We start from the raw sequence: 27,283 nt of genomic DNA on the forward strand, positions 1-27,283 counted from the left end.
AGGTGTTGAAGCAGAGGCCTTAAAGGAGCCACATGAGACCCAGTTTGGCCACTGGGTCTTAGAACGTGAGTGTCTCGGAGCTTGCAAAACCAGTGCCGGCTTTGTGGCATAACGGGTAAAGCTGCTGCCTGCAAAGCCGTCATCCCAAACGGACTCCGGTTCTAGTCCCCACTGCTCTGCTTCCAACCCAGCTCCCTGTTAATGTGCTTGGGAAAGCAGAGGAAGGTAGCCTAAGTGCTGGGACCCCTTCACCCATGTGGGAGACCCAGATGAAGCTCCTGGCTCCTAGCCCAGCCCTGGCCATTTTGGCCATTTGGGGGAATATGCTCTCTATAACTCTGCCTTTCAAATAAATAAAATAAATCTTAGAAAGAAAAAAAAAAAAAGAAAAACACCAGTGCCTAGGTCATACTCAGAGACAGAACCTCTGACTGTGGAAAGTGGGATGGGCCGCCTGCCATTAGCGAATGGTGGGGGGCGAGGAGCTGAGAGCTATACTCATTCCCTGTAGAAATGAGGACCACAGACCACGTATTGCTATCACCTGCCACCTCCCAGCTCATAATGGACAATAGCTGAAGAGTAATTAAGCACACATACCTCAAGCTGGGGTGCCCCGGGGCAAATTCCCCTAGGGTCAGGTCTCAGCCTCTCTGGCCTCCAGCTGCCTTAGAGTAAGTGACCACAGACCCATCAAAGATGGAAATGAACTTCTACACCTAAAGTACAGTGCGTGATACACAGTAAATCATGAACCCCGCTTCCACTGGTTGTTTACGGAGAAAAGACGGAAGCCCCGCTTGGCAGGGTCTGACATCAGGTTTACTCGGATCCGACTTTGCCCAGACAGTGCGCGCAGGTGACCTCCCCCGAGCTGTGAACTCACCCCTAAGTCCGCGAAGGGCCCGTCCAGCAGCGCTAACTGGGCCACGCGGCAGCGGTCCCTGTTGGCCAGCGTCTGGGGGGTGCTGTAGCCCCCTCGAAGCGCGTTCTCCTCGGCGATTAGAGCCTCCAGCTCCGGCGTGGCCCCTCCGGTCACCAGGGTCCGTATCAGGGTGAGGATATTGTCGTTGAAGTACGTCTGCAGGGGACAGAGACGGCGACAAAAACTTACTTTCAGCGAACACGCTCCAGTCACGACAGCCGACACGCAAATGATGACGCCCCTCGGAATCCGCTGTTCAAAGCTCTGGCCTGTCTCTTCAAATGATTTCACGTGGGAAGGAGAAAGACCGCAGTCTGCAATTGCTCCACGCTTCACTCTGCCGCCCCACCTGACTTTTAAAAATCAGCCCAGGGGATTTTTATTCAAGGGCTACCGTCTGCCTAATTGGTGTTTACCAGCATTGGTGTTAGTTGGGATGCAAACACTGCCTTGCTACGGAAAGTCTACTTGTCTTCCGTGGGACGCTGGACATGTGTGACCAAGTCAGTCTGCTCCACTGCTGCCCCTCGGGCACACTGCCCATGCACCAGAAAGCCACCTGCCCCAGCCATGACCAAACTTTGTGTACATCCAGGTGGCAAAAGCATCCTAATGGTTGAACAATGTATCACATGCTTTGCTAAGAGTCCAACCCAAAAGTCTCCATCCACTACACATGCCAGATAAACTGATGACGACTTTGAGCACCCAGCTGAGTGAACTTGGGCTTCTGCTTTTTTCAAAAAAAAAAAAAAACAAAACAAAACAAAAAAAAAAAAACAAAAAACCAGTACTCTGAGGCGAGAACAGCTTATGGAAGAGGTTTCCCTCCAAGTGCACGTTTGCTGCCTCACATCTGAAATATAGCAGGTCTGTCAAGAACAAAACAATGGGAGTTTAAAAAAATTAATAGGATGTCAAATAAAAGAACTTAAAAAGGTATTTGTCATCCAGCCTCATTTGAGAAACAGCTCGGTTAAAGGTGTGCATTCCATTTTCCTGTGTGAGAAGAAATCAAGCAGGCTAAATAAGAGGAAGCCAGATTCTGCCTGTGGCTTCGCAGGATGGATGTGCCTTCGGGAGCAGGTGAGGAAAGACAGATGCATTTGTACTTCAGCAGTTTCTAAATGGTTTACCTGGAAAGTGTAGTGGGGAGCAAACCAGGTGAGGACGAGCTCTCCCATCCTCGCTTTGCCATCGCGAGTTCTGTGTCTTGGAGGAGGCTGCCTAATCCTTCTGGGGCTCGGGTTTCTCATCCATAAAATAACCACGCTCATTAAGATCAACTTTATATGCAAAGAATCCCACGAGGACTCCTTGAGTTAGGACGATAGTTGCTAGTGGAGCTAGATTCACTTTGCTCAGGAAAATACTCCAAGGGCAGCTCAGAGTGATACAAACCCCCAGCTGCAAAGGGAGCCAGGAGGGTTATTCAAAGACAATTGATACTTTGAGTTCAGATGTGCCCTGGGCGGAGGGAGAGGCAGGGTCAGGTCAGCTGTGGGAGGAAGGGTGGCTGGAGCCGTGCAGGGATCCACAGTCAGGCTGTGCTTTCCTGCTGACTTCACCGCTCAGCAGCTGTGCGACCTTGCAATGCGATTGATTATCTCCTGGCCTCAGTTTCACAATCTGTAAAATGTAATAATAGAGCAACTATAGGGAATCTAAATGTGATGTGTGCACAGGAGGCACAGAGAGATGCTTTTGACCTGATGTCGGAGACTCGGTGCCTTCACTGAGGGCAGGAACGGTCAACCTCATTTCCAACCTTCTTTGACCTCTAAGTTCTTCTGTCATGATCTTTCACTGGGAGGGGGAATGGGGGGGGCACAGGGAGGCCATTTCATTTCACCCTTGAACCTGTGCTTCTCAGTCCCCCTGCACTGTGGAGCTCCACTTGGGCTCAGGAATGGCACGGTGCAGGACGCTGGGCGCTGCTTCCTGCGCTGTGACAGCAGCAGGGGTGCACGCGGGAGGAGGCTGGTTCAGGGCACGTATGCAGATATAAGTCCTCTTCCCACAGTCGGATAAGCCACTCCTCAGCTCCGTGCATGTGTTAAACAGGCACGGGCCTTTGTGCCACGAGGACCGCTCTAGATCAAGATGAGGTTGAATCCTAACAGCACGGAAGGGGGCGGCTGAACATTCAGGAGTTCGTGCACTCAGAACAGACCTGTCCTGGCTCAAATACAGAGGGAGACGACAAGGCGACGGAAGTGTCCTCCGACACAGAACCCCAGTGTCCACGATGTAAAGGAAAACTCTTTCACCTTCTGGTTGGGTGAAGAGTTTCAAGAAGAAATAAAAGATAAACTGGGAAAATATTTGCTTTGGAATTAAAATAAAGAATACAGAGTATGTATAATAAACAGCAACTGATAAAATAATAAGAAAGATGACTTCATACATCTTGGCCAATTATTATTTTTTTTACATGAGGTGCTAGAATTAAAATGTATTTAAGAAAGAGTTAAAAGAATCCAATTTCCTTTCCTGATAAACACATTCAAAGAGCGGGGAAAAGAAGGGCCTGGGTGAAGAATCCCCCACAGCTCACAGCGTGCGTCATCCCAGACTGCAGGGCTTCCCTTAAGGTCAGGAACAACACGAGGAAAGCTGCTCCCATGATGTGCGGTCGCCGTCGTGCAGCACGTGCCACCCAGCACCAGGACAGAAAAGGTGCTGATGCCGGGAGGAAGGAAGCAGAGCTATCCCCACTCAACGGATGGCATGATCTCCTCTGTCCTTGCAATGAACGCTACTCACATGGAAACCTGGAGAACACACTTACTGATTTCAAAATCTAGTAGAAAGCTAAAGTAACCAGCACAGTGGGGCACTGGCATAAGGACAGACACACAGACCAATGGGCCAGAATGGAAGGTCCACAGATGCATGCATATGCTGCAGTCAACTGATTTTCAATGAGTGTGCCAAGTCCATTCAGTGGAGAAATACAGTCTCTCCAACAATGGTGCTGCAACAACTGGATGTCCACATGGGGAGGATAAAGCTGAGTGAGCCTGTACCTCACACCAAATGCAAAGATTAACTCCAACTGGGTGAAAGACCACACGTAAAAGCTAAAACTATAAAATACTTACAAAAAAACATAGGGGTAAATCTTCATGACTTTAGATTTGACTACAGCTTTGGTTTTTGTTAAGTATGATACCAAGAGCATAAGCTACAAAAAACAAACAAAAAAACAAAAAAACCCAGACCAACTGTGTCGCTCCCCCTCTTCGTGGAGGAGTGACACTAAACCCTGCCTAGGCTTCATATCCGAGTCATGGCACCATTATGTCGCTCCCCCTCTTCGTGGAGGAGCAACACAGGACCCTGCGCTGTTCTTTTGTCTGCTCGGCCCTCCCCGGGTTCGCTGCTGGTTCTTCCCGGGTTGGCTACTATCCCTTCCACCTCCGTGGAAGGGCAGTTCCCCCTGGCCACATTCCCCACTTCCGCAGGGGAGCGGCACACCGCCGGCCGGCTTTCTCGGGGGCTGCACAGGCGTTCCTTCAGCTAGATGTTCCCCTTAGATGTTCCTGGTGCATGCCGTCTCTCTCCTCCTTTATAGTCCTCCTCTGCCAATCCCAACTCGGCTGCCCACACGCTGAGCACGCCGCTCTCCTCCAATCAGGAGCAAGTCCTACAGTTTATTGGTTGAACTGGAGGCAGCTGTGCGGAAGCTGTTTACTTCTCTCCCAGTGCCATATTGTGGGAGAGCAGATGCATAGAATAAGTCTTAATTCCAGTAACTCAGTCCAGTCCGGGCTGCTCCCCACAAACTGGAACAGATAAAACTGTTTTTGTTTTTTTTTTTAATTGTCATTGCAGGACACTATCCAGACAATTGACGGAATGAGAGAAAGCATTTTAAATCACATATCTGATAAGGTCTGGAATTCAGTAGTAATAACTCTTGGAGACAGGGTTTGGCATAGCAGTTAAAACGTCTTGTGGGGCACCTGCATCCCTGATTGGAGTTCCTTGGCTGGAGTTCCATCTTTGCTTCTGACTCCAGCTTCCTGATTATGTGCACTCTGCACGCAACACGTGATTCCACAAGTGCTTGGGTGCCTGCCAGCCATGTGGGAACTCAGACTGAACTCCTAATTCCTAGTCCAGGCCCTGCTGTTACAGGCATCTGGGGAGTGAGTCAGTGGATGGAAGAAGCTCCTGGCTCCTGGCTTTGGCCTGGCCAATGAGATCATTTGGGGAACGAACCAGTGGATGAAAGATCTCTCTCTCTCACTCTGTCTCCCTCCCTCCCTTTCTCTCTTTAACTCTGCCTTTCAAATAAATAAATTTTTTAAAAACAAACAAAAATAGAAATGAGCAGAAGAGCCGAATAAACATTATTTTTTCAAGAGTTACAAAAAGGTTCAACAAACATAAGGCAAATGTTTTAAACATCACTAGTTATCAAGGAAGTGCCAATCAAAGCCACAGGGAGGAGCCATTTTGTCCCACCAGGACGGCTGTAACCAAAAATGCAGATAATAAAATTGGTGAGGCTGTGGAGGAACAGGAACCCTCCTACACTGCTGGTGGGAATGGAAAATGGTGGTACCACATTGCAAACCAGTCTGGCAGACCCTCACACGACTCAACACTGAATGGCCACGTGACCCAGCAATTCTACTCCTATTTATACAACCCACCCAAAATGAAAATAGATATCCACACAAAACCCTGCACACGATGCTCCTGGCAATACCCAAAGGGTGGGAATACTCTTCATAATACCCAAAGGGTGGGAATGACCCCTGCATAACCAAAATGTGTTCTACCCATGCAATAAGTATTATTCAGCCCTAAAAAGGAATGAAGCAACAAAACATGTCACAATACAGATGAACCCTGAAAACAATATACTAAGTGAGATTTCATTTATATGAACTGTTTGGATGACACAAATCTACAAATACAGTTTATCAATTAGTGGTTGCTTCGGATTGGGGAATGGGTATGGGGGATAAGTGAAGTAGGAGAAGGGAAAATAGGGGATTTTTTTTGAGGTGATAAAAATGTTCTGAAATCAAATGTGTTGCTGCACATACATATCTGTGACTGTACTAAGAACCACTGAATGGTCCACTTTAAGTGGGTGAATTGCAGGTTGGTTAATCATATGCAATAAAGATGTCTTTAAAATAAATATCTGAAAGGTAACTAAATTTGTAATGGCCACATTTTTATCTATTAAGAAGCAGTCAGGGCGGTGCTGTGGCGTAGTGGGTAAAGCCTCTGCCTGTGGTGCCGGCATCCCATATGGGCGCCGGTTCAAGTCCCGGCTGCTTCATTGCCCATATGGGTACCTGTTTGTGTCCTTGCTGCTCTTCTTCTGATCCAGCTCTCTGCTGTGGCCTGGGAAAGCAGTAGAAGATGGCCCAAGTCCTTAGGCTCCTGCACCTGCATTAGTGACTCAGAGGAAGCTCCTGGCTTTGGATTGGCACAGCTTCGGCCATTGTGGCCAACTGGGGAGTGAACCAGTGGATGGAAGACCTCTTTCTCTGCCTCTGCCTCTGTAATTCTGCCTTTTGAATAAATAAATAAATAAATATTTAAAAAAAAAAGAAGTAGAAGCAGTGAGTTGCAGAACTGAAATTCACACACAGATGTAGAGGTAAAACCAGGAAGTTCTACACTACACATAGAAAAGTGTAGAGACTTTGTTTTCTTCTTTTGCTAAAGAGAATAAGAGAATACTGATATTTTACTGAAGAAAGGCAACAGAGGTCAGATTGATACATGTAAGTGTTTACAAGCTGTAAACAAATTTAAAACAGGTAAAAGAAGGAAAAACACAAAAGCAATGTGGCCTGAGGTAGGAAATGAACCTCGCATGCAGATCAAAAATGTTTACTGGGGCCAGCGCTGTGTTTATTGGGGCTTAGCCTAGTAGGCTAAGCCTGTGGTGCTGACATTCCATATGGGTACCTGTTTGTGTCCTTGCTGCTCTTCTTCTGATCCAGCTCTCTGCTGTGGCCTGGGAAAGCAGTAGAGGATGGCCCAAGTGCTTGGACCCCTGCACCCATGTGGGAGACTTGGAAAAACTCCTGACTCCTGGCTCCTGGCTTTGGATCAGCCCAGCTCTGGCTGTGGTGGCCATTTGAGGAGTGAACCAGCAGATGGAAGACCTCTCTCTTTGTCTTTCCCTGTCTGCAATTCGACCTCTTAAATAAATAGATAAAATTTTAAAAAAATGTTTATTAAGTGAAAGTGGCTATCACCTAGACTTGTTCCAGGTGAATATTAGAATTTAAATATTAGACGGGGGCAGGTGTTTAGCCTGGGAATTAAGACACCCATGTCCCACATTGGTGTGCCTGGGGTTGATACTCACGTCTGGCTCCTGACTCCAGCTTCCTGCTAATGTGGATCCTGGGAAGTAGTGATGATGCCCTCAAGTAATTGGATTTCTGTCACCCATGTGGGAGTCCTGGATTAAGATTCTAGCTCTTTGCAACAGTCTGCCTGGCTCAGCCCTAGCTATTATAAGCATTTGGGAGAATGAACCAGTGATATCTCTTTCACATCTTTTTAAAAAGATGTCTCTTTTTAAATTATTAAATTAAGTAAATTATTAAATGAGAATTAAAATGGCCTAAACAGCACTACAACAAAATAAGTACAAAGTCACGCCGCTGTGGGGCTTCATTAGAAAACACAAGGGATGTCAACTGTGTTCTGAAGTGACTCATTTATTCCAAGAATTCTACATGTAGCTAAACTGCCAATCATTTGCAAAGGCAACAGCAACACTTTGGAATCTCTGAGTACCTAAGCATTTATTAACTTTATTATTAAGAATACTTAGAAACAAACAAAAAACTTCAGCTTCCTTAAAAATAATTTAAAAGCTTTAACATTGAAAAATAAGAAAATTGGTTTAAAAATATGAATGAAATTTATTAAAACATAGAATTTGGGAAGACCATATATGTATAAAGATTTATTTAGTTATTTAAAGGCAGAGTTACAGAGAGGCAGAGGCAGAGAGAGAGAGGTCCTCCATCTGCTGGTTCACTACCCAAATGGCCACAATGGCCAGAGCAGGGCTGATCCGAAGCCAGGAGCCTGGAGTTTCTTCCAAGTATCCCATATGGGACATCTTCCACTGCTTTCCCAGGCATATTAGCAGGGAGCTGGATCAGAAGTGGAGCAGCCAGGACTCAAACCGGTGCCTCTATGGGACGTCGGTGCTGCAGGTAGCATGCTTTGCCCACTACACCACATGCTGACTTCTATTGTATATATTATTATAATACTGAATGCGGATGTCAAAAGTAATTCTTCAGAGAAAGAAATAGAAGATGGAAAATAATCTACTAATGCAATATTATTAAAATTATTTTTTAAAGTCAGAAAAAGGAGGGACACAGATGGAAGTAAAGGCATAAAAACTGCACGTGTGTGTGCACACGCACATAGTATCTTTACATGCAAAGTTTCATTTCATTGTTTAATTAATTTATTTGGGAGACAGATACAGCTCCCATCCACTGGTTCACTCCTCAATGCTTGCAATGGCTGGAACTGGGCTGGGCTGAACCCAGGAGCCCAAAACTGAAACCAGATCTCCTCTACAGGTGGCAGGAACTTAGTTATCTGAGCCATCACTGCTGCCTCCCAGGGTCTGCACTGGCAGGAAGCTGGAGTCAGGAGCCGGAGCCAGGTGTGGAGCCCAGGTATTCTGATAGGGGATGCAGGAGTGTTAGCCACTGTCTCAAACCCTAGGCTAAGTGCCTCCCTCTGCTTTATACATTTTCTACTATGAAAATATGTTTAAATGGCTAAAAAAAGAAAATGCTATAAAATACTTAAAGACCAAAAAGCAGCCACAAACAACCTCATGAAAATATAGAGGAAATTTTCATTTCAGGATACTTGATAGTTCTCTCCTTCAGCAAGCACCTTCTAAGCATAAAAACTATAGAATAATTCATAAAAGCAAATCTACATGTATATGATTACATACAAATTGGAAATGCCTGCTTTGAACCATCATAAACACAATTAAAGGGGCTCCTAGGGAAAACAGCAATCAGCGCCCACCAGAGCACAAGAGATGGTGTTTACAGCTGGTGATGAGACTGCACCAGCACAGTTTCCTCGGAAACATCAGTATACAGTAAGAGCTCTAAAAATGCTCTCACTTGTTTTAAAAACAAAACCAGTTTTTTTTACCTCGGGATTTCAAGATGCTACTTGGTCAAAGATTTTTATGCAACCATGTTTGTCACGGGGTTCATTCTTATCAAAGTTTGAAAAAGCGAAATGCTCAAAAAAGACTGATAGTTGGATTCGTGGTCATCTAGAGAATGAAGCCATGTCACATCCTACAGCGATTTTTCAAATCATGCCACCTGAGAATATGACAGGACAGAAGACTCTGGATAAGATATTAACTGGAGGGCCGGCGCCGTGGCTCACTAGGCTAATCCTCCGCCTTGGGGCACTGGCACACCGGGTTCTAGTCCCGGTTGGGGCGCCGGATTCTGTCCCGGTTGCCCCTCTTCCAGGCCAGCTCTATGCTGTGGCCAAGGAGTGCAGTGGAGGACGACCCAAGTACTTAGGCCCTGCACCCCATGGGAGACCAGGAGAAGCACCTGGCTCCTGCCATCGGATCAGCGCGGTGCGCCGGCCGCAGTGCTGGCCGTGGCGGCCATTGGAGGGTGAACCAACGGCAAAGGAAGACCTTTCTCTCTGTCTCTCTCTCTCACTGTGCACTCTGCCTGTCCAAAAAAAAAAAAAAAAAAAAAAATATATTAACTGGAAAAGAAAGAAGGGACCAAGAGAGAATACTAGACAGTGCCATAATCTGTCCCCCTGAAATAAGGAACACCAAAATGTCAACCAGCTCTATCTTTGGCAGTGGGAATAGGAGTCAGTTAAATTTCCTGTATGTTGTTTCTGGGGTTTTCAAACTGTCTACAAGGAGCATGAGCAACTCTAATGGAAATAGTCCACGCATTTAAGCAAAGAACACTAAAAAGTTCTCCAGTTCAGTATGGCTAGAAGGTTAATCAGGATGGTTACTGTTTTATCAGATCTTTGGGATTTGACCTCAACATGTTTCCCCTTCTGCATGGAAATCAGGTACGATGAAACAGCATAACCTTTTGATCAATCAGTCACTGGCATAAATTGAGCAACTACTATTCCACAGGCCTCGGTCTGGCCTGCCACTGTGCACATTTCAGAGCGTGTTTCATTTTCAAAACTGCCTATCAGCCGGTGCCATGGCTCACTTGGCTAATCCTCCGCCTGCGGCGCTGGCACTCCGGGTTCTAGTCCTGGTTGGGGCGCCGGATTCTGTCCTGGTTGCTCCTCTTCCAGTCCAGCTCTCTGCTGTGGCCCAGGAAGGCAGTGGAGGATGGCCCAAGTGCTTGGGTCCCTGCACCCGCATGGGAGACCAGGAGGAAGCTCCTGGCTCCTGGCTTTGGATTGGCGCAGTGCCAGCTGTAGCAGCCATTTGGGGGGTGAACCAACGGAAGGACAGAAGGTTCTCTCTGTCTCTCTCACTGGCTAACTCTGCCTGTCCAAAAAAAAAAAAAAAAAAAAAAGCTGCCTATCAACAGGTGCAATCCGGAAGTCGCTCACTGATTCTCCCAGGTGTCTGTGTAACTCTGGGACCACTCATGACTCTACCCTTGGAGCGGACACTGCACCCCGACAGCTCTTGTTGGTTTTTCCACAGAGGCACCAAGAAGCAGTGATTTGAGAGCAGAGAATAGTGGTGCATTTCTGTCAGCAGAACACTCTTGTTCCCGTGCCCTGATATTCAGATGCAGATTCGTACTTTGCACCTGACACAGTGCATGTTCTGAGCACCTTCATCGGGGTTTCTTTGTGATCTGAATGACTTGGTGCAAAGACGGCGTCTTCCCTGTAAAAGCTGTAGAGTTGGTCATGTTAGAGAACATAGATCTGTTTGTGTGGCTGGGGGTGTGGACTCCATCCCAGAGCACTCAGCAATGCAGACCACGCCAGGCCTCTCTGCCTAGGAAGGGGGCTGTTTCAGCATCATGGGCCAGAGCCGGTGCCGGGATTTCAAATGTGAGTTACCTGTTTCTAAAGAGGATGGGCCAGCTAGAACAAGCCCTTCTAACAATGCTCCTGATCCCAAGGCACAGTTCTTTCCTGGGTTAAAAGAAATGCTAGAATTGAAGGAAGACACAATCCTCCAGGGAGCGTTGTATTGTGCAGGTGTGACCCTTTGTCTGCTAAGCTTCTACGCCGCCAGCTTGTCCCATGCCTTCCCATGGTCCATGTTCCTGGCACCTGTGCTAGAAGACTCTTGAGGGACTATTGCCTGGAACCACCGAGTCTGGCAGGATTACTGTCTTGGGAAGAGACATTCCTGATGGTTGTTCCTGTGTCACATGGGCAGTGGGGAGCAAAAGAGAGCTGAGTTAGGGTCCTGTGCTGTACCTGGAATTAGGAGACCCGTGTAGTGTCAGGTATAAAATAGAATCCTGCTTCCCACTTCCTAGGTTAGGGTTCCACACCTGGCCAGGCAAGTCTTTCTTCTGAGTAAGGCAACTTGGTGCCTGATTAGGAGCAGAGCCTTCCGAATCCACATGGTTTTTAATCCCTGCTTTGCCATTCAACAGCTATGACAACAGGAAGGCTGCCCACCTTGTCTCTGCCTCATCCATATAACAGGGGTTAAAAAATGAAACACAAAGCAACAGCTAATAGATTAAATGAGAGAATCTGCCTAACTTGCACTAGACAGCTCATAGGTACATAAACGGTGGTTTATAAAAAGGACAATGAATTGGCAACGCAACCGGCTTAGAAAATTCCTCTCCTGGCACCTCTTTGCTCTCTTCTCTGACATCAGAGAGCTGGCCCAGACCACACGAGACCCCACTGACCTCCAAGGTTGATGAGTCTCAGGTCCTGGAAGCCAAGGACAGAACCACAGAAGTGCAGCCCAGAAACCTGGGCGGGCAGCGCCATCTAGACTGCTGGGGCGGCCCCTCTGCACGCGCCTCCACCACGCTCCGGCATCCTCCTCTTTTTATTTTTTTACAGTATAATTACCAGAGCTTATGTTTCACAGTTAATGCTGTCAAGCCTTTTAAACTAATTGGTCTTTTATAGAAAATTTAACTGAAAATTAACACATCTTTTAATAACATTGCCTTAACTTTAATGGCACTCTGCCTTTCGTTTATAATTGCTCTAAAATTGTCATTTTCCATGTCATAGCTGCCATTTTTTATATTTGCTGGTGTTCATGGTGTAGATTTTTATTTTTAGTGTTTTTATTCCATGAGGGACGAGAACTACTGGAGTTTTTTCTCCCTCTCTCAGGCCTGCCGGGCCTGATGTGAGAGCGGTGCATGCTCCCGGGGCCAGCAGAACACGAGGGGTCGTCAAAAAGTTTATGGAAAATGCATAGCAGGAACCAAACAGGTGTGGATCTCAAAGGTTGTTGGTGCAAAATAAGCTCATACTTTAAGTCAACCTTTCCACGAACTTTTTGAACTTCCTTTACCGTTTGTCACTGGGACATTGCTGCTCACCCATCTGCCTCAGGTTGATTCTTTGCCGCCTAACCTCTGTGTACAGTTAACAAAAGAAGCCCTTTTCCAAAAATATGCTTTCTTAAATTTTAACGCCATACTTGTCCACAACCATGTGCAAGTATTACGAAGTCCATCAGAATTTAGAATGGAGATTACTAGAGGCTAGGAAGAGGTGGGGTGGGGCAACGAGGGAGGTTATGAAGTGGAGGCTCCCGTGTGCAAGCCACAGGACCAGGGCCAGTCAGTTGTGGAATGCAGCTGCCAACACACAGCACTGATGAGGAGCTCACTCTTCTCTGTGACACCACTCCAGGGGCTGGGCCCTCAGGAAGTCCAGTGGTTTCATGACAGTAACTCCCGGGAACCCAGTTTCTGGCTTTGCAAAGTTATTTCTGGCAAACAGAGGCAAGCCTTCTGATATAAGAGATGTGAACATCAGAACAGGCTACCCCAGACTCATCTACCCACTTAGGTCTCAAATCTTACACTGTAATATATGACTGTGTGAGGTGGGGGAGCAGAGGGCAGAGGTAGAAAAAGAGAGACAGCTTGGGGGCCAGCGCTGTGGCGTAGCAGGTAAAGCTGCCGCCTGCAGTGCTGGCATCCCATATGGGCGCCAGTTCAAGTCCTGGCTGCTCTGCTTCTGATCCAGCTCTCTGCTATAGCCTGGGAAAGCAGTAGAAGATGGTGCAAGTGTTCGGGCCCCTGCACCCGCGTGGGAGACCCGGAAGAAGCTCCTGGCTCCTGGCTTCAGATTGGTCCAGCTCTATCTGTTGCAGCCAAATGGGGAGTGAACTAGCAGATGGAAGACCTCTCTCTGCCTCTCCTTCTTTCTCTGTGTAACTCTTTAAAATAAATAAATAAATAAATCTTTCAGAGAGAGAGAGAGAGAGAGAGAGACTGCTCATGAGAACACACATACACAAACATGTTTGTGCTTCAAATGGCCATTGAAAAATGGTATGGAAAGGTAACTATTTTGATACAAAATATTTTTAAATCAATGCATGCATTTTTTTCATAATATGCATTTCCAATGATTTTTGATGACCCTTCATATATAATCAATCTCTTTTCTGTAAATACATGTGATCTTAAGAAGTATTTAACCTGTTCTGTGAAATATTTTTATACACCATTGCTTATACCTGAATACCGTAAAGCTATAAGTGGTTGTTAATATCATTCCCATTTAACAGTCAAACCCAAATAGCCCCAGACAAGGAAAAAAGGTAGGTAAGGGCTGCTAGCAAACCAGGACCCAGGGCAGTACATCCTAAATCACAGCCGGGCCCCATGCTGTTCCCCTCTGCCATGTTTGTTATGAAAATACGAATTCCTTGCCTGCGCAAACCCCGCCCTGGGCGTTATGGAGTAGTGGGAAAGCGAAGACACAGCTGGCATCAGACTCTCACACACTCAGTCTCCTCTGTGCCGGGGGCTGGGCGGCGGAAGTCTGTCCAGGGGAAGGCGTGCTCTGCCCTGCCTCTAGTACTCAGATGTATCCTGCACTCACAAAGCGGCTCTCTGTCTTGCCTTGCCCTTTATCTTTACACTGTAAGGCTATACTTTTTCTGTATTTTTCCAGATTAGGTGGCCTTGCAAACCTAAAACTTCGTATCTTAATTTCTTGAGAGTGAGAGAGACAGACAGACAGACAGAAGGTGACTTGCATGTACCGGAATTCATTAACCTCAAACTTTGAATAGGATGCCCTTTCTTCTCCCCAGAAGGAAGTATCTCTCCACTGCTCCTTCTCCACTGATGCTGAGGGTTCAGTGTGGTAGATCTCTGGGGCAGGGCTGAAGGTTCATGAGCACCGCTTCCCCAGGTCAGAGGACGAGTGGATGGCCACTGCATCCACACAGTCTGGCTCTTGAGTCCACGTCTTATATTCTCGCGAGTGGAGCTGAAACTGGGCTTGGAGGAAGTGGTGGCTGGGTAGAGAACAAGTCTGAATGCTCACATGCTGGCTTCAGCCCTGACAGCATGCAGGCTTCTGTTAAAATTTCTCTATGTGTGTGTGTATGTGTGTGTGTGCACATTTGCACACGCACAGCAAGCTGGCATCACTCTAAAAACACATTTCTAAGTTGTGATCTTCTTCCTAGAGGAACACCCTCCTCAACATCATGACTGCTCTCATCAGAAGCTGCTGCTGTTGACTTGCGGGAGAACGCCACAAGGCCACGTCTGTAACATCCCTGTCTCCACCTGGAATGCTTGTGATGAATCGAGACGTTACTCTTTTAACAAATGAAGCCATGAGCAGCAGGAGTTGAGTTATGAAGGACAATATTCAGGGAATGTTTAGACACATGATTAAATGGCAATTTGGGGAGGAGTGCTAGAAAAAAGGAGATTGCCAGCACCTTTCGAGATTTGTGTGTGGATGTTGTGATGTTGCCCGTGAGAGAACGCCTGAGATGGAAGCTTGCCTCTGGCTCCTGCTGTGTGGAGGAGCCTCACTTCCTCAATTAATATTCTTGCCAACGCTCTTAGCTCTTTCTAGTGGCTGCCTTGGAACTTGACTAATCTACTGTTTCATAAATAAGGGTTAGCGCGGAATGCAAAGGGATCCCAGGTAAGCTCTGATGGAAAAGTCTAGACCTCCCGATTCAAAAGACTCAATTCAAGACCTCACTATAGAACTTGCTCATCCCAGACGAGGAAAGTAAGGTCTGCAACCATCTGGCAGACATTGTGGTCAACGATTTCAAAGCCACTATTGACAGGTCAGTTCAATGTATCTTCCTTCAATACTTTGACCAGGTTCATTCATGTTACTGTCCAAAGGGTAAGACAACGTAGCCGGGATGCCTAGTGCAGTTCTGGGCCCTGCATAGAGGATAATGCTGATGACAAGTACAAGGAGTGCTAGCAGATTCCAGAGCCCCCCTTTTCCCCAGGCTAGATCGTGGAAGAGATGTGTTTTCAGACTACTGCATCCATCCATGCCCTAGCCATTCTCTCCCAAACATTTTGGTTGATGTCTTTTTTAGAAAAATGTCAAATGAATTCATTTTGATTTCCTACCTGTGTTTCTAAGAACTGACTCCCTGGTGATGCTATAGATTGACAGCTGTGCCACTCAAGTCCAGATGGGCCCCCTCCTCTACTCCATGGCTCCCGTGGACCACTCTGGCTATGAAGAGATGAAGTTCTCTGGTGCTTAAACCAACTGCAGTTTCTGGAGCCAGAGCTGGCTTCAGGGGTGGGGTGTTCTGTCTGAGTGGTTGCTTGGGGGCCATAGTCTGTTAAACACTCACCCATCACCATGTAGAAATTCTTAATAATTTATGAATCTCTGCCTCTGGCACCTGCATCCCAAATGGACGCCGGTTCATGTCCTGGCTGCTCCTCTTCCAATCCAGCTCTCTCCTATAGCCTGGGGGAGCAGTAGAAAATGGACCAAGTCCTTGGGCCCCTGTACTCCCATGGGAGACCTAGAAGAAGCATCTGGCTCCTGGCTTCAGATGGGCCCAGCTCTGGCTGTTGCTATCATTTGGGGAGTGAACCAGCAGATGGAAGACCTTTCTTTCTGTCTGTATTTCTACCTCTCAAATAAATAAAATCTAAAAAAATAAAAATAAAAATAGCCTTATGTAGCTGGTCCTGCTTGGCATATACTGAATGTCTGACATTAAGAAGCTTAAAAGTTGGATTTTTAACAATTTTAACAAAAATACTTTGTAGTTATGAAAAGAAAATATAAAGATCTACCAAACAGGCAAATAATCCCTCAGTGAGAACAGGTTTCTGCATTCTCTCTAATTACGTTCAAAATTAACATGCAGTTTCTAAAGAGATGAATCTTAAAAATCTGTTTGAAACTAGATTTGGGGAGAATGAGGCCTGCTCTAGGGAATCTGGCACCCTCACGAGGACATCACTTCAAGGCTTCCATCACTCCTTCTTGTCTGCCAGAGGAGTCTGGCCACACTGATTCCAACACACCTGGCAGCTACGAAAAGCCAGCCCAGGCTCCGAGGCCATCAGAAAGGTCACAAACCTCAGACAAGCAAGGGTGCTCTTCTCCAGGGACCACTGTATCTCCTTGCTGGCTTAGACGGCAGTGGCAAGGCCTTGGGATGAGACTTTCATAATTATGTTTAAATCCATAATTTTGATTTTTCACTAAGATAGGCTTACAGTTAGACCATGTTCAAGAATACAGAATAACCTAAATTAGTTTTAAAAAGCTTCATATTTTTTTTTTCCTCTCCACAAACAGAGGGTCCTTCTGGGATTAGCTTTAATGAACAGATGAAAATAATGCATAATTAGCATATCAGTTGTTTAACACATCCAAGAGCACAAAGTTATTAAGAAATGTCGGTGTAAAAAACTCCAAATTTGATTTTAATGTGTTGGATAAAACTCTTTTTTGTGGATTCTCCAAAGGTCAGTTTTTATCCAGCCTATGTCTGTACTTTCACAAACTGGGAATTTGACAACTCCAAAATAAAGAGGATTTGCTGTGTAGCAAATAAAGACACTCAGTAGGAACACTTCAGAGCACGCGGGTTATGACCCGTTCTAAATGCCTGCTTTTATCTTTTGCAGTGAAAGATTGCTCCATTAAGCTGGGATCGGCTTTTTAAATTGCTATTTGTTTCAAAAACAAGGAAGTGGATGCCTTGATTGCTTGGTGTTAAGCAACCAAAGCTGCTTTGGGCTCAGCCAGCCACCCTTTCCCTTCACCTCCACTCCGCCCCTCTCTGCAGCAGAGAACTGGCCAGCACTCGCCCTCATGCCCAACAGCTTCGCCCCAGGGCCAGGCAGTGGCCTGGGAGTCCCCCTGGACACACTGTCCCAATCTTCTGCTCATGTTCTATCGACTCCCAAGTCCCAACCAATTTTACTGACAAACGCCATAGAAACCCATCTACCTCCCTCCATCTCCACCTAGTCCACCTAGCCCAAGCTACAGGAGCCTCTGATGTTTCCAGCTTCCACCTTGTCTCCCCCAGCCAAGGCAACCCCCTTAAAACATGAACCTGATCAGCCAACTCTCCAACTTAAAACCCTTCGACGCCTCCTCGCTGATCTTAAGGAAAAGATCGGTTTTGAGGTCACTCAGATCTAACCCTGCCTTGTTGGCCCAGTCCCTTTCTCACTGTGGTCCAGTGCACCGGCTTCTCTTGCCTTTTGTGAGAACCCCAGGCTCCTCCCACCACCAGGCCTTTGCATGGCTTCACCTTGTCCTTTGAGAAAGATTCTTCCTCACAAAGTCTCCCCTCTTTAGGGCTCAGCATAAAATACACAAGGGTACTTCAAGACATTCATGGAAATGTGGAATTAAAGATTAATTTATTTTGGTGCAAGATACTATAGAGACCCATGCATAGCTTTTTCATAAACACATCTTCCATTAACATTTTTAGGAAGCTCTGCATGAATTGATTTCAACTTTTTTTGCACTAAAATAAGCTTATCTTTAAATTCCATTTTCCATGAACTTTTTTTGAAGTGTCTATATATTACTGCTTCTCTGATGCCCAGAACTAGACCAAGTGCCCCCCCCCCCATTTACTCTCAGCCTGTCTTGCCATCCTTGCACTTGGAAGTATTTATAATCAAACCTTGACTTGTGTGAGAGCGTGGTTAATGTTGCTAGCCCTTCCTAGACTGCGACCTTCGAGAACTTGCGCTTCCCACCGTGGCTGAAGCTCCAGCCCAGCGCCTCTAAGGTCGGAGGGGCTGCATGGCCACATCCTGCGACCCTGAGTAGGGAGGAAGGAGCAGGGGGACTCACCGCACTCATGAGTGAATCCAGGACGCTGACGGCAAAGGCTGTCCCACAGGCAAAGGGCTGTGTGAGGTACAGTTCTGTGTCGGGGTCGTCGTCATCGTCTTGGTCCAAAAACTGAACATTGGTGTCGTTCACTGGGAAAAGTGTAAAAGTCAGAATGAGCTCTCAAGACCACACCCGTGCGGCAAAGCTGGAGAGACCAGGCTACTGGTGTAGAAACACTGAAGTTACTGAAAAGGAAGCGGAGCGTGGGGGTGGGGAGCTGTAGATGGATCTTTGGGGTGGAGGCAGCGAGACTCAAGGGACTGCTCCTTGTGATCGTTTTAGCTTCTGGGACCTGGAGAGCATGAGACAGAGCAGGCTTGCTCCATGGCAGCTGCCAGAGGTCCAGGAGATAACACTGGCCATCCTCAGGTACAGTTTTAGAATCATGGCCCCAAAAAACCACCCTGGAGCAGTATTTTTTGGTAGCCACATCCTTTGAGGGGTGGACATATTTCAATGATGTGCAGCCATGCTGGGATGTACGTGTAAGCACAAAGAAAAGAAAGCAGCTCATGGAGAGTAAACAGCAATGAACCAGGAGCACGGCACAGGCACACAGCAAGGATGCCACCTGCAAGCAGGCCCCACACAGCCTGCCCTGGGGCTTGGCCTGGGGAGCGCCGGATGCACCAGGCCCTGTTGACTACACAGCAAGCCCCAGGTGGGGTGGCTCCCTGGCTGTCCCCTGCTGCTCGCTGCAATGACTCGCTCCATATTCTGATTTGCCAGGCTACACCAGCGTTCTCCCTCTCCCCTTCGGAACAGCTCTCTCTCTCGTGTGCTTCTGCCTGCATGCTGTACTACTTTCTTTCCGTCTCAGGATTCCTCCAGGACGTCTCCCGCACCACGTACAGACTGATTAGTTGTGTCACTCAGATGTCGTTAACTTATTAAAAATTAAATGACAAATTAATTTCCCTTCCCATCTTGGCTGCAGAAATGATCAGTTTTGCAGAGCAAGTAATAGGGGGAGGGTGAGAGGGGAAGAGAAGAGGGGGCACTCATGACTCCTGAAGTAATTATCGTGCTTTTAGGAAGAGAACAGATGACGCTTCCCCTCTCTGATTCCTTTCCAAATGCAGCAGCAACTAATTCTCCTTCCTGGAGTTATTGTTTTAATTTTTTTGAAAGTAACTTTCTTGATAACTTTTTCTTTTAGAAAAACTTTTGTTTGTTTATTGCAAGAGGCAGAATAAATGATAATGGGATACAAGGCTAGGCATGGAATTATTTTTAAATGACACCATCTTGTTTCCCCAGAGAAATGTTCTAATGAGGGAAAAATCTTTGCTTGATTTTTCCAGAGTTGATTGATTGTGGGTACCCACTGTCTAAACAGCCTATGAACTGCATGCAGGCTGGTGTGTGTGTGTGTGTGTGTGTGTGTGTGTATAAGTCCAAATTCTAGGTTCTGACAACTCAGATTTAAGGCCAGGCTCAACCACCAACATCTTAGGGCAAAGCATTTCATCCTCCCCTACCTTAGTTTCTCTCTCTATAAAATGGGGAAATTAGAGCAGCTCTCTCAGGAGTTTGTTAGCAGGTTCCCATGAAATGGTGCCTGATAGCTCGGCCCAGCTCCGGGATCACACTGTGCACCACATACATGGGAGCAGCTATCCTGATCGCCCTGCCATCAACCCACTGCTTCACCAATCCTCCCAGCTGCCCTCTGTGTCTCTTGGAAACCTCATGGATCCTTCAAGTGGTAGCTTTTCCTCATCGCCCTTCACTGTCCTGTTAAATTAGGTTTGACCTCAAGCTGCCTCTGTGCATATGTTAAGATTGGCTTGAAGGTTTCTCATAGTGAACTGTAACCTAACTCTATGTATAAATAGTCTGTAACCTATGCTGGTAATAAGGAAAGGGTCTCAGCCAATCACAAGCAGCCAACTATTCAAACCAGGTTCAAACAAGACAGACACAGGCTGAACCGCTTCACTTCCAGGTTGTGTATGTCACTTCCTTTTCCCTGGCCACCGATATAATCTGACAGGTGGCAGGGCGAGGCATTCTGAACCTTTTTTTTTTTTTGCTGTGACTATTGCCTTATGCTAGAATCACAAACAAAACCAGTTAAGATCTGCTATGTTGTTGTCATTTTGTCTTCTAACAGTCCAAAGACAAATTGTGGGTCCCACAGTTTGGTCTTTCTGCTTTGTGACTCAGAAAATGCAAACTGGAGACCACATGCACCAGAATGGGTAGACAATGTCTTTCATACTTTCTAGACATCTCCCAAGAAAGACACCTGTGTCGAAAGCCTCCTCTCTTATTTAGAAATATATCTGGGGGCCAGGGACATTGGAGAGTCACTGGCGGCAGGAGCGCCCCGCCCTCTGCCTACTGCCCTGCCGAGCAACGTTTCACTGTCTCTGCCCAGAAGGCCAAGCCCCAGCTCTGAGCCCCTGCTGCTGGCTCCTTCGTGGAGTTATGCCTGCCCCAAGTCATGGGGAAGTGTGGATGGGTCTGGCAAGTGCAGTGCTGACTGGAAGCCTTCCTCTTCTCGATGAGTCCACTGTGACACCCGGAGAGGGTTCTGGACCAGGAAGTGGGGGTCAGAGCAGGGCTACATGCCAGTGCCTGCCAGTCTCATCTTCTAGATCCTTCTTGAAATCTGGCTTTAGAACAAAAAAGAGTCTCCTAGGAACCAACTACTTTTATGGCTTCAGAAGCAGAGCTTCTGAGAAAGGGCCTAGCAGGGAAAAAAAGGCAAATAAAGTCAGAATAAAGGAAAATAAACAGCTGGAGGGAAGGCACGGGCTTAGATTTCTTATCTTAAAAATTTTATATTTCTCCTTTGACTTCCTCTGAGAGCTGTGAAGATGTGTCAGTCAAACTGACAGTGTGTTGGAAGAGGAATACGAGGGAGAAGGCAGGAGAGCAGGGCACACGTGGAAAAAAAAAAAAAAGATTGGTCCATAGAAAATGAATTAGTGCAAAGGTGCTTTGGAAACAACTGCCAGGTCAGATGGGTGCGATCAAAGGTTTACGGATGCTGCGTAGGGAAAAAAAAATCATTAAGAAAGGCCAGAACAAGACAGTCGATTCCAACCAGAGCCACAAATAAAACACATTCAAAGCAGTGCCATGGGATAGCCTTTCTGTTACAGCTGGTGAAATAAAAAACAAGCCGATGAGAGCTGGAAACACCGAGAACAAAAGGAGATGCTGATGTCAAGGAAAACAGTGCTTCTTACCCAGTTCAGTTATCATTAGAATGTGCGTCCCACTGATTTTTTCCTGATTGACTGATACCAAAGGCAACTTGCCCGGTTTAGCTAATTGGATACGGCATTTAAGGGGTGGGGAAAGGGAGTGGAGGAAAGTACAGAAAAAGAAAAAGGTGAGGGAGTAGCAGAGAAACATTCTCAAGTCAAGAGACCCGGGAGCACAGAAACCTGGCGTTTGTCTTGCGGGGAGAGAGCCACTGAGCAGCTCTGCAAAGTCGCAAACAGTCGCGGTGGATGCCATGGCCGGATTAGAAGCTGGATTCCACGAGCCAAGAATCACGGCCCTCAAAACCTAATCGTTCTTGGACCACGGTGGCCATTTGCTGAAAATGGCCTTTGGCTCAAAGTTCAACTAGAGAGGATTAAATGTCGAGTGATTACATAGTAGTTCAACGTTTCTACCCGGTTGTCAAAATGGATTTGGCTGAGACCTCAGTTCTGTGTGTCGGTGGAGGGCGCGGTGTGTACTCTCTGTCCAGAGAGAATGCTCAGAAGAGCTGTGTCCGGCGACTATCACCAGAAAGGCTCCATGGACTAAGCCTTTCCTCCTGCCCTCCCCCTTCCCGAATTCATGCCCCAGTCTCAAGGCCATTATCTCATGCTTCTTTGAAAACAGCGACCAGCATGAAGGAAACTGTCTATTCATCTCTGAGGGAAGATAGATCAGTATTCCTGTGGATAATCTGCCATGTCTCCCTGTACCTCTCACCAACTTCCCCCCAAATAAACCCACAAGGCTGACAGGACTAAGAAAGAGGCTGACCTCATATCCTGCAGGCTGGAAGACAGGACCAAATAATGCCCCCAAAGCTGACATTCACCCCTACCTAGTTCTGTGATGATGGGGATGTTGACCCCAGTCGTGATGGACGGCTGGCGTAGCATCCCGTGCACGGGGCTGTTATCTGGAGAGGATCTGTCCATTCCCGGAGGTGTGAATCCTGGTGGGATGGAAACAAAACAGGAATAAGAATCAGAGAGGCAGAAAATTTGGAAAGAATGAGAGTACCATGCACATATACGTCCCCCCAAAAGTAGCAAGTGCATTATTTGCAGGTTAACAATGATCACTCCTGGGATATGCCCTGATGAGTCATTGTCTTAGAAGAACACAGAAGCAAACCATTGTCAGTCATTCCAACTCACTCGGATGGCTCCCTCAAAGTCCAGACTGGACCAATCACCTATTGTGCTTTCAAGTCCACTCTGCCTCCACTTACCCAGGAGGACCTGTGCTGCCCCTTGCAGCTAGACATGACCAGGTGAGCTGTGGAATGCTCTGGTCCATGGATAGCAGATAGGGGGTACAAGCATTAGACTTGCTGCCTCGCCCTTCCCTGGTCATGGTGACTGTGGGGACATTGGTTACTATGGACGTAAGGGCCAGCGAGTGGACCTGGCCAGCTGCCTAGAACGTGAAGTATTCTGCATGAGAGAAAAATGAAGCTATGTTGCCATAAGCCACTGAAGAGTGTTTGTTATTATTATCATACAACCAACCCTATCCTGGTTGTTATCTTAAACAAATGAGTTACTTAACTTTTTGCCAGTGGGTGATTTAGGCTTGAATTTAGACACAATCCTAGCCAATGGGATGTGGGCAGAAGTCAATCTGAGGGCTTTCAGGAAATACTTGATTGCTCTTCAAAAGAAAGTTACCACAAGAGATTCTCACTTAATCCACTGGACTTGATATTATGAACCTGTAGGACCTGGGACTGTGCAGTCATCTTGCATTTTATAGTGACACCAACCTAACTTAAGGATACTGGCTGAATTGAATGTCAGAAAGAACTTTCCTTGAGTTCCTTGGGTAGCTGCCCTGGAACACTCCTACCTCAGAGTTTCTCACTCTGTGAGACTTTATACACAGACATACACACATGTACAATGTAGTGTTTATACATGCATGCATAGTAACAGGTACACATTTTTTCTTTGTTTTCTTTAATTGCAGTGAAAATTCTCCTGACTAATGTACATGCCACCTGCTAACTGTGGACTCCTGAACTTCTCAGTGCGCCAGACATGGAGGTAATAAGGTAGATGTGGGACAGAGGAGATGGGAATCAGCCTGGCAGGTTTATGAGTTTGCAGTTTGGGCTTCTTTGGGTCTCAGGCCCAAGCCCTGAGTACATATCAAGATGAACTTGAGGGCCGGCGCCGTGGCTCACTAGGCTAATCCTCCACCTTGCGACGCCGGCACACCGGGTTCTAGTCCTGGTTGGGGTGCCGGATTCTGTCCCGGTTGCCCCTCTTCCAGGCCAGCTCTCTGCTGTGGCCCGGGAGTGCAGTGGAGGATGGCCCAAGTGCTTGGGCCCTGCACCCCATGGGAGACCAGGAGAAGTACCTGGCTCCTGCCATCGGATCAGCGCGGTGCGCCGGCTGACCTTTCTCTCTGTCTCTCTCTCTCACTGTCCCCTCTGCCTGTCAAAAAAAAAAAAAAAAAAAAAGATGAACTTGGACCAACCATAGGTTCAAGTGTAGGGAGACAGAGAAATCAGCGCAGCCAGGCTGCATGACCGTTGTGCAGAAACACATGAATTTTTATTGGCTACATACATTCATTGGGTGAAAACTAATTTTTTCAAGGGAAGTCTATAGAAAATGACACCATCAGCTCTGTGGTGGCTGCAAGGCCAAATGTGCTTCTCACCAGACAGGACAGGGAGGCAGGTGTTTCTCCTCTTTGCCTTTGCTGGGTTGCAATGAATTAGGGACTTGCAGGTGAAAAGCCACTTGCGAAGTTTCCAAGGACAAAACTCCAAATAGATCTTACGACGGGATTCTTTACTCACTCCCCAGGAACGTGACAAGAGTGGGCTGAAGCTGGCATTTTGGCTACGTGTGAACCAGGAATGCAATGACAGGTGCTCAATAATTGCCTGTTGTTTCAGAGGCACACACTGCACGAAGTGCTGGAAACTTATAAAAGGGTTTCCTTATTTTCTGCTCTCCAGTGTATAAATTTCATATTGAGTGCCACACTCAGAAAGAAAAAAGTTTGACTGAATATCCATTCCCTCATTGCGCTTCACTTTATTTTTACGTTAATGTACTACGAAGAAGCAGAGTCATTTTGAATGGCACTGTAGTGTCCATCTTTCTAAACTTAGGGACACATGTTTTTCAGCCAACCATAGAACCGAGAACATGCATTTTAAATGCTAGCTGTTTTCTTCCCCCAGAATAGTGAAGGGGAAAACTAAACTGTTTTCATCAGAAGTTTCATTCAAAAGCATGAAAAACTGCAAGTGACAGCTGTGCAGATTCAGTGGATGTGACGTTTTTGAATTTCTTCAACTTGACAAGTAAACACCTTAAATCGGTAATGCTATATGCATAATACATGGCCTGTATTTTGACATCCATCATCAAATGCTGACTTGAGAAAATACGGGTTTGTACGTCAAGGAATAGCACCCATACAGCAGGGAGAAATGCAGGTCACACGGTATTAGGAAAACTGTATTTCATTACAGAAGCTGCAACAAGCCGAAGCATCCTTTTATTTTATCTTATTTAAAGATTCCATTTTCAGCTGTGAAAAGACTCAATTCCTTTGCATGAAACCTTCATTTAGAAATGACATGCTTGCTTCATGGGCCTCTTTCATTTTGCTTTCATATTCCATTTTCCCCTTCAGTCACCAAGCCTGGTTCCATTAGCATCTGCGCCTGACAAACTAGGGTGAGTGTCCAAAGACATCTCTCCAGTGAGGGTCTGTCTCTCCCCTGTGCATGACCCCAAGAACAGGGTGCTTTTGTTGGCCAGAAAACTTCAGCAATGATAATGCTTCTTTTTATTCCACTACTTTTCTAGATGCACATCTTTTAAAAGACAAAGCCAACAACAACAACAAGACAGATTTGTTCCTTCTCTCTTGTGAATAGTTGTATTAAAGAGGAGTAGAATTTATTTGCTTTGTTCCTTTCTGAGGACTTGTAAAATACGTGGCAAGTGTGGTTGGAAATGGCAACGCTGGCCCAGATTCCCTCAACCACCTAGAAAGGAGGAAACATGCAGGGTCTGTCCATCCAAAGGGTTGAGGCAATTCAGTCTTTGGATGCCACACGACGCCACGGCTGCAGGTCACCAAGCACAGGTGTCCAGGAGTCTGATTGTCACGCCTCCCACTGCAGATATCTGGCGGCACTGGATGTATCTTTGGCTGCTCTTTGAGTCTCTCTACATCAAACAATGGTCCATTTCCACATGTGAAAACTGGCACAGGGAATATCCTCCAGGAATCCCCAGCTCCAGGATTGTGAATCTGGGAAGCACTCTTTTCATTTTTAGAACACTCTGAAATTAACCTTGGAAACAACCTCTGCACTTGCCAAAAAGACAGCACTAAGAACATCAGCATCAGAGTGTTGGAACGAGAAGTCCTCACCCAGGAAGACCCAAGCTTCCACTGAGATGGGCTCCTGATGCGTTTGATGTGTGCCCAAGGCTCTCCGCTGAACATGGCTGTTGGGGAGGTAGGGGCACAAGGCTGAACTAAAAGGGACCACCAAAGACCACCTGATTGCCTTCTTAGCCCAACACTGCTCCCCATCCCAGGATCCAGCCGCAGATTGTGGCAGGTGTCTGTTATCTGTTTTATTCACCAGGCATCAGGTGTACAAGCCTTGACCAACGATATCTCCTGCCAAATATTCCCATTCCATAGGTTATATGAGAGCTTTAGGCCAATGCCTTGGTTTTCTGTTTCTTTGAACCTCCCAGATTGTCTACAAAATTCCAGGCATGCAGATCCAAAATGCAGTGACATAGGTAAGACCTGGCAGTCAGATGTCTTGGGTTCAAAGTCTGACTCACCTACTTATTAACCACAAAACTGTGGGCATTGCATAGACCTTTTCCAAGCCTCTGTTTCTTCATCCATAAACAGGAAGTACCTCTTACACTAGGCAGTTTTAAGGGTAAAATGAAATAACACATTCAAAACGTTTAGCACAGTGCCTGACATGAAGCAAATCCGCAAAAGTGCTGGCTGCCAATGTTCCTAAACTACTAGATGCACAATACCTTCTTGTGGATGAGTACAGCACCCATTGCCATGCCTTTCCTATGGCAAAAGAAGTGAAGAAGCATTGGATGGATTTTTCTAGAAAGAATATTCACACAGAAAAAATTCTGGAAAACTGACAAGCAAGCAATGAGCATTGAGAATATCCTCTGGTAGAAATAATCCGATCAGGCTTATTCAGCCCCAAATATCTAAAGACAGGCTGGATAGCAGGCTGCCTGGGGTTTGCTTTTGGGGATGTTGAAAAACTGGAGGCCAGTCTTCAGGAAAGAAAAGTTCCTCATTCCTCAAAGCAACTGCAACATCTCTCTGGGGCCCTCTGTTTTCTAGACTTAATCTCCCAGTTTCTTTAATTATTTAGGAGCATCAAGTTCCTCTTTTGTTTCTGAAGCTCCTGAAATGATTTCTTCCACTCTGCTTTCTTCCCCAGCTTTTATGAGCCCATGGTGCTGGCTGTGACTGCACAAAATCAGCAGCTTCTGGGGTTCTTTACATGATATTGGTCATTCCAGGGGCTGGAATGCATAGCACTGGGCCTGAACCAGCGAGGGTACTGGACGGTTCCAGAACCTTTAGTGAAAGGTTCAGACACTGGTATTTCATTTAGGATGGCTTGAAATTTAAGAAAAAAAAAAAAACCACAGACACTTAGTCCCATTCCTAAGAAGTTCAAGGAGCGAAGACACAAGAGGATTGCCAGGGTTACATCTTTCTAACGAATTGCTGTTGCTAGCTGCTGCATGC

The 27,283-nt window shown here is 46.5% G+C and overlaps 1 protein-coding gene across 23 annotated transcripts in view; it reads right to left on the reverse strand.

Annotated features, from left to right (window-relative positions):
* Positions 1-27,283, reverse strand: part of KCNMA1 (potassium calcium-activated channel subfamily M alpha 1) — a 783,049-nt gene that overhangs the window by 23,172 nt on the left and 732,594 nt on the right. For 13 of the 23 annotated variants that reach the window (XM_070056981.2, XM_070056980.2, XM_051823037.3 and 10 more), the window contains 3 exon segments: positions 22,332-22,445; positions 18,230-18,360; positions 887-1,081 (listed from right to left, as the gene is read on the reverse strand). In XM_070056981.2, the coding sequence (XP_069913082.1) occupies positions 887-1,081; positions 18,230-18,360; positions 22,332-22,445 (440 nt within the window). 23 annotated transcript variants of the gene reach the window in all.

This window comes from Oryctolagus cuniculus, chromosome 15, assembly GCF_051225735.1.
Source record: "Oryctolagus cuniculus isolate XC-2025 breed Fujian yellow rabbit chromosome 15, ASM5122573v1, whole genome shotgun sequence".
In the NCBI taxonomy this organism is placed as follows: Eukaryota; Metazoa; Chordata; class Mammalia; order Lagomorpha; family Leporidae; genus Oryctolagus; species Oryctolagus cuniculus.